This window comes from Cyprinus carpio, chromosome B4, assembly GCF_018340385.1.
Source record: "Cyprinus carpio isolate SPL01 chromosome B4, ASM1834038v1, whole genome shotgun sequence".
Taxonomy (NCBI): Eukaryota; Metazoa; Chordata; class Actinopteri; order Cypriniformes; family Cyprinidae; genus Cyprinus; species Cyprinus carpio.
The window spans coordinates 34,901,069-34,909,005 of record NC_056600.1 but is presented as its reverse complement, the minus strand read 5'-3'; the positions used below and the strand labels follow the sequence as shown (position 1 = coordinate 34,909,005).

Genomic DNA, 7,937 nt, shown 5'->3' with positions numbered 1-7,937 from the left:
ACCGAGGATGCAAGTCCGAAACTTGCGTACTTTATTGAGAAACCCCCACAGACCTACGTCACCAGACTGTTTGCCTAATCTTCACAGTACTTTAGACTGCGGTGGAAACGCAGGAAGCAACAGGTCTGGGGGGAAGAAGTTCCTGCGAAAAAAGTTCCTGGTATAATTGTCCTGGGTAATTTCTGTGGAAACGCAGCAAGGTGACTGCTGCTTATCTGGTAGACCCATGGCAAATGGGTCATCGAAATGTCATCTAGTCATGAAATCAGTCATCAAATGTCATGAAAACGAAAAAGTCATCTGGGGCCTGTTCTTCATACGTCGCTAATTCAGTTAGCTGAATTTAAATGTTGAAGAATTCGCCTGACCTTTGATTGGTTGGTTCTTCGAAGCTCATCCCAGAGTTGTTGTCATAGCAACAGGTCCTTAAGCTTAAACCTGCTCGGGAGCTGCTTATTTCATTGTAAAAAGGATTAGATCGCATCTTTTTAAGCATAACTAATACCTAAAATCTGTCCCAGCCACTGCCACTTTATTACAAAAAGTAGTACACTACTGATCCAGGGACAATCATTGAAAATAATAATCATTTAAAAATTAATTTAAAGATAATATAATATTGTTGTGTGGTCTTTATTACTATAGACAGCTAGTTTTACTCACTGAAAGATTTATTCTTCATAAAATAATAACTAAATAAAATAATAACTAAATATATCAACACAAAAATGACCAAATTAAATGCTGTAACAAAACTAAAATGACACAACGTGTACAACATAAGAAATTGAATTAAGAAAATAGTCTGATCGTTTAAAAGTAACCCCTTTGCTGTCCATAAAGATTTTCATGCAAAAACATGGTAATTTCAATCGCAGAAGACAATTATAACTGAATTTGTAAAAATGACCCTATTCAAAAGTTTACATACCCTTGAATCTTAATACTGTGTCGTTTCCTGGATGATCCACAACTGTTTTTATGTTTTGTGATAGTTGTTCATGAGTCTCTTGTTGGTTCTGAGCAGTTTAACTGCCTGCTGCTCTTCAGAAAAATCCTCCTGCATCTTCTTTTGATTTTTCAACATTTTCTGCATATTTGAACCCTTTCCAACAGTGACACAGACTTGGTTCAGACTCAGGTTTCTTTATTTTACAACCATTGGTAAATTGGTTTTCAGTGAACAAGTTCAGGCTACTTCTCATACATATCATAACACTCTAAAACAAAAACCAAACACTAAAACATTATAATCACCCATTAAATAATTTTATTACTATTCAACCTGCTGGACCATTTCTGGCTCTTTAAAGATAAATTCCCATACCAGGACACCAAAGAAAATGTCAAAATAGATTTGATAACAGCACGATAAAATTAAATAAACCATGTTTTATCAATCGGAAATATGCAGAAAAGACTTTGATGCCCCTTTTTACACACAGCTTCGCAGTTGGGTTTAAAACTCAATTCTGAATCAATGATTGCCTCCATGTATTTAGATTATACACACTCCACTGTTTCATCCTTAATGGATGTGTCTTCATGCATAGAAACATATCCTTGTGCTGAATGCATAAATACATTTGGAAAAATGTAATACTTAAGGAAATAAAATGATAAATATAATTTTTGAATACTTTTAAAACTATACATTTTGTCATTTCTTCATATATATTTCAATATGCATTTCACCAACAATAAAACTGAGTACCGCTGACATATGTTTTATTATTCGTACGTGTTTTCTTTATGTAAATATAATGTAAAGATTGTAGACGCAGCAGCGCGTGAACAGGACTTTTGTTTTGATCTGGTGGCATGACGTCATGAGGCTGCGTCGCGCTCCTGCGTCTGTGTTTCAGCTGAAGACAGGTTTGTGGTCTTAATCATTTAAAGTGTTTGAATTCATACAAGCGCGTTCAATCTATTTTACAGTGTTTACAAGCGATGTAAAGTTGATAATCATCGAGTGTAACATTGTAATACTTTATCTAATATGAATGCAGGTTATTTTGTGTGAGTAAAGCACATCCGTACATTAGTAACAGATGAGGTGCGCTCTGTGTAACGTTAGCGATCTTTCGAAGCTCCGAGTCAATGAATCAGTTGCTTCACAAAATGATTCACTGTTTTGAATCGCTGTCGAGACGTGCTGCTCTGCTCGAAACAGCGTAAATGCAACGAGTACAACAAATACAAACATGTGAGGACAACTATTACAAACAATTGCAAATGTGTTTTTTGTTGTTGAAGTGGCAGGCTTAAAGTACAACAGCAATTTTTAAACGTGGAATTTATTAAATATACATATTAAATACCTATAGTTAATCAAAACTGTATAGTAAGTTAAAGTTTTAAATGTTTGTCTAATCAGATCATTAAATTAACTCTCACTCTGACTCCCTCACCAGTGCACTGACTACTGAACTAGGGAGCTGATTGAGACGCACCCCGAGATTTACAGGTGCATCTCAAAAAATTTGAATAGCGTGGAAAAGTTATTTATTTTTTGTAATTTATTTATTTTTTTAAAAAGCAAGCTTTCTTGTATTCTAGATTCATTGCACACAAACTGAAATATTTCAAGAATTTTTGGTTTTAATTCTGATGGTTACGACTTACAGCTTAGGAAAATAATAAATTCAGTACCTCAAAAAATTTGAATATTTTCTCAAAGATCAATCAAAAAAAGATTTACAAAACAGATATGTTAAAGGTCTCCAAAGCAGGTTTAATTCTGCACTCAATACTTGGTTGGGGCTCCTTTTGCACAAATTACTGCTTCAGTGCGGCGTGGCATGAAGGTGATCAGTCTATGGCACTGCTGAGGCATTACTGAAGCCCAGGTTGCTTTGTTATTGGTCTTCAGCTCCTCTATATTGTTTGTCAGATGTTACTTATCTTCCTCTTCACAATACCCCATAGATTCTCTGTGAGGTTCAGGTCAGGTGAGTTGGCTGGCCAATCAAGCACAGTAATATCATGGTCAGCAAACCACTTGAAAGTGGTTTTGTCACTGTGGGGAAGTGCTAAAGTCCTGCTGGAAAATGAAATCAGCATCTCCATAAAGCTTGTCAACAGATGGAAGCATAAAGTGCCCCAAAATCTCCTGGTAGATGGCTGCATTGACTTTGGACTTGATAAAACACAATGAACCAACACCAGCAGACGTCACGGCACCCCCAAATCATCACTGACTTCAGAAACTTCACACTGGAGCTTGGATTCTGTGCCTCTCCAGTCTTCCTCCAGACTCCAGACTTTGATTTCCAAATGAAATGCTAAATTTTCTCCAACTTTCTATGAATATATTTCGATACAGCACTCTGTGAACAGCCAGCCCTTTCAGCAATGACCTTCTGTGGCTGACCCTCCTTGTGGAGGGTGTTGATGATCGTCTTCTGGACAACTGTCAGTAGTCTTTCCCATAATCGTGGTTGCATGTTCTAAACTAGCCCAGGAGGTACCCAGTATTTATACTCAAAATTAATCAAACTAATCAAGCTCAAATTGGAATATCCAAATTTTTTGAGATACTGAATAGGCTGTAAGTCATAACCATCAGAATTAAAACAAAAAACTCTTTAAATATTTCAGTTTGTGTGCAATGAATCTAGAATGTAAGAAATTTTGCTTTTTAAAAATTAAATTATAAAAAATAAGACCTTTTCTATGATATTCTAATTTTTTGAGATGAACCTGTATTTTTTTCTTTTTTTTTCTGTAAATTATTCTCATCTTAAACAGGGAAAAGTGTCCAAACTCACAAAAAAACTCCTGCTGAAGCGACTGAGATCCACGTGACACACGATTATAAAGATGGAGTTTATTAAAGAGGAGAGTGAAGACATGAAGATTGAAGAAACATTCAGAGTCAAACAAGAAGATACTGAGGAACAAACAAAGATGGAGTTTATTAAAGAGGAGAGTGAAGACTTAAGGATTGAAGAAACATTCAGAGTCAAACATGAAGAACAAACTGGTTGGTTTTCATTCTCAAAGCTGAACTATCCTATGAACAGTCCTGTATATTTTCTCAATTCATTTGCCTTTGGCAAAAGTTTTTGTACACTGTCTGTCCTCCTGCAGCTCTCTCTCTCTCTCTCTCTTTCTCTCTCTTTTTAAAGGATTTCAGCTTCATTTATTGCTTAATTTCATTTTTTTTTCTTTTTCTTAAGGTTCTCTTAAAGGCTATTTTCTACTCCTATTTCAGTGCTCTGATTTAAAAACAGCATCTAAAGGGTTGTGTCTCTTTTCATATTTAAATGTCCATATTCACTGCGAGGACTGAGTAACATTTTTGGATATGAAATAGATCAATGAAAGTTGTTTAACTTATTCTGATATTATTCTGACGTAAGCAAAATAAACTCTGACGACAGCAGTTGCTTTCATCTGACTAGGAATAGTCTACTGAATGTTAGTCGACGAGAAGAGGCTTAGTCGACTAACATTTTATTAGTTTGTAAGTCACAGAAAAGAAATGGTCCATGTCCATGATGGAAAGATCAATAACAACTGGTCCTTGAGGTAATTACTGTATATTAGGCAGGAAATCAATTTGCCTATCCTTCATTAATCTCATATATGGCTTATCAATTGGAAGTAAGTAGTGGCAGTTTTACAGGGCCACTCACTCTAACATTAATAAAGCGAAATGTGCGCTATTAGGGTGCATTTCTGAGTGCTTGTGCAGATTGTGGAAGCTATTAATATGTCTACTGCATGACATGAAGGTGTCGGCGCTATTACTGGCATTTTTCCTGAAAACAGTTGAGACAAATGTCATAATTTTTGACCATGCAGATAAGAGGAAAACATCATTAGAAACTAAAGAATCTACTTTTATTTGTGTACTTACAATATCAACAAAAGGTTGTGCTTTTGTAAAATAAAGAAAATGGCTAGGGCTGTAGTATTTTTGTGGCTTTAAGTGTTCCTACCTACTTTTGATTTCTCCATCCAAAATATGGCAAATTCTGCGTCATAAAGTAAATTCCGCTTTTATGACTGGATTCCATGATTCCATCTGCATTTTTTACCTCGTGGGAATTTAGCACTATAATTATCGGATTACATGATTAATCGTTAGAATAATCGACTGATTACTTGATTACCAAAATAATTGTTAGTGACAAGCATAAACACAACAACATTCAAAACAAGCCCACGAAAACACAATCAAGATGAAATGCAAATGGAGCTTAAAAATGCAACTTAATTACCAGGCACATGAAAAGCACACACAAGAAGAAATGCGCTGGATTGTGTCCTGGCGTTCATAAAAGAAACATTTTCTAAGGTTACAATAGACTAAAACTGCAAGTTAATGGGTACTATTAAAGCACCTCTCAGTCTTACCAGTATTTTAGAATGTACTTTTAGAAACAATAGCTTGCACAAAGCATTCAGGTTTATTCTGTGTGCTAGAACAGTAATCCGGCAGCAGAAAACTCTCACTCAGCAATAGAAGAACAGTGGGGATGCTGAAGATTTTTTCAGGAGACATTGGCTAGTCGAGGGAGGGGCACTTGGTTTTCTAAAATCCTAGTATGTCTTCCTGTAGGCTTTTTCTCATTGAGCTCAGGTACTCCTCCATCTCCAAATGCCATCCTTCTTGGGAGCGCTTCTGGCCTCAGTGACTGTCCACACCTTTTCCTTATATTTTTATTCTTTAGTCCATATTTTTTGATGTTCCTTCAGGACTTCAGTCACTACTGTCTTCCCACACTTGGCTGACTGTGGTAGGTTGTCGAATGGCAAGCTTTGTCAGTTTTAACTCCTGATATATGGTTTTCTAACTGCACACACATGAAGTGCATGAACAGAAAGCTGGCTGTCAAACGGCGCATTACTTGAGTATTAAATGGAGTTCTCTTTTTCGTCAACTGTCAAATACACAGGGTTATGTTAAAAGTACCAAAAAAAAAGGTTCACATAATGCTGGTTATGTTTCTAAATGTGAACAGCAGGGGAAATGTCATTATATTAGATCTGTGAAACAGACTCTTGGTAATGGGGACGACACACTACCTACACAACTCAACCAGGCTTTGAGCAGGATTTTTTTTTTAATTTATTTATTTTTTAGACATTTGGAATATTGTGAGGTGTATACTGGGGGAAAAACTCAACGTGAGTTTTTCTAATATGGATTAAAGAGAAAGATTGGATCCTTGCTCTTTAATCTATATTGGATTCTCTTTAATAATTCACAATCCAAAGATGAGATCATGAAGACCAAATCAGTTGGCTGCAACTTTTAATCTGATTGTATTTTGCAAGAAATGTTTTGATTGGGTGTTGTTTGATTCTGTGTTATTAAACTGGGGTTAACATTTGTTTGTCTTTTTTCACCTTAGACCTGATGGCACTGAAAGAGAAGAGTGAAGTACTGAATGAAATGGAAGAGAAAGATCATGATTTCATAAATGGAGAAACATCTTTTACTTGTTCACAGACTGAAAAGACTTCCTCAAGAAAAAGGGCTCAAAAGACAGAAAGAAAACGTTATTTCACCTGCGAACAGTGTGGAAGAAGTTTCATTAGAAAAGAAAGCCTTAACAGACACATGAGAGTTCATACTGGAGAGAAGCCTCACACCTGCTCTTTTTGTAAAAAGAGTTTTGATCAACATGAAAATCTTGAAGTCCACATGAGAACTCATAGAAAGAAACTGTACACATGCTCTCAGTGTGGAAAGAGTTTCGGTCAAAAACGACACTTTGAAGGCCATATGAGAATTCACTCTGAAAAGCAACCCTACACATGCCCTCAGTGCGGAAAGAGATTTAAACATAAAGGACGCTTTGAAGACCACATAAGAATTCACACTGGAGAGAAGCCTTTCACCTGCCAACAATGTGAAAGAAGTTTCAACCAAAAAGGAAACCTTGACAGGCACATGAGTGTTCACACTGGAGAAAAGCCATACAACTGCCAACAGTGTGGAAGAAATTTCAACCGGAAAGAAAATCTTAACTCCCACCTGACCGTTCACACTAGAAAGAGTCTTTTCACCTGCCAACAATGTGGAATAAGTTTCACTCAAAAAGAAGGCTTTAACAGACACATGAGAATTCACAATGTAGAACAGCTTTACTCATGTGATCAGTGTGGAGATAGTTTTGATCAACATGGAAGCCTTGAAGTCCACATGAGAACTCATAGAGAGAGACCCTACACATGCTCAGAGTGTGGAAAGACTTTCTGTCAAAAACAACACTTTGAACACCACATGAGAATTCACACTGGAGAGCAACCTTACACATGCCCTCAGTGCGGAAAGAGGTTTAATCATAAACAACACTTGGAGGACCACAAAAGGATTCACACTGGAGAGAAGCCTTTCACCTGCCAACAATGTGGAAGAAGTTTCAACCAAAAAGGAAACCTTGACAGACACATAAACCGTCACACTGGAGAGAAGCCGTTTATATGTGGTCACTGTGGAAAGAGTTTCAAAAATAAAGCAGCATTTAAACACCACATGAGTTTTCACATATGAGACAACTGTATTTTTACATTATCAGTCAGAGTCATGTAATAACACCAGAGAGAAGCCTTTGCTGTGCCATCAATGTGGAAAGACTTGCAGAAACAAGACAAACTTGAGGTTTACAGAAGCACCCCGGTATAATTCAAAATAGCTGAACAGCGGATTTGGGTTTGTTTACACCTGGGTTTAAAATGTGTTTTGGTTGATAGGCTCACAAATAGACTGTCCCTGTATCACTGTCTCTTTTGTCCACTTCTGTCCCCATTCTGTCAATGGGAGGGTAAATGCTTGTGATCTTTCAGTATGTGGCAATGTACAGAGATTTAAAGAGCAGGTCATATGGTATTTTAAAGTGTCCTAATATTGTGTTGGAGTCCCTTATAACAGATTTAAATGCATCTAAGGTCAGAAAACATTGTAATTTTCTTAGAATATA

At 36.6% G+C, this 7,937-nt stretch overlaps 1 protein-coding gene across 5 annotated transcripts; it reads left to right on the top strand.

The window, feature by feature from the left end:
- The first annotated feature begins 1,771 nt into the window (after positions 1-1,771).
- On the top strand, positions 1,772-7,937 carry LOC109070012 (gastrula zinc finger protein XlCGF8.2DB-like). Of its 5 annotated transcripts, XM_042722518.1 has the most exons (4): positions 1,796-1,875; positions 2,415-2,467; positions 3,751-3,985; positions 6,366-7,937. In XM_042722518.1, exons 3-4 carry the CDS (start codon positions 3,823-3,825, stop codon positions 7,508-7,510), a joined length of 1,308 nt encoding a protein of 435 aa, XP_042578452.1. In that variant the 5' UTR covers positions 1,796-1,875; positions 2,415-2,467; positions 3,751-3,822; the 3' UTR covers positions 7,511-7,937. The 5 variants fall into 5 exon arrangements, with proteins under 5 accessions (XP_042578453.1, XP_042578452.1, XP_018942167.2 ...); XM_042722519.1 differs by lacking the exon at positions 2,415-2,467 and having other exon boundaries at positions 1,772-1,875; XM_042722517.1 differs by lacking the exon at positions 1,796-1,875 and having other exon boundaries at positions 1,886-2,467.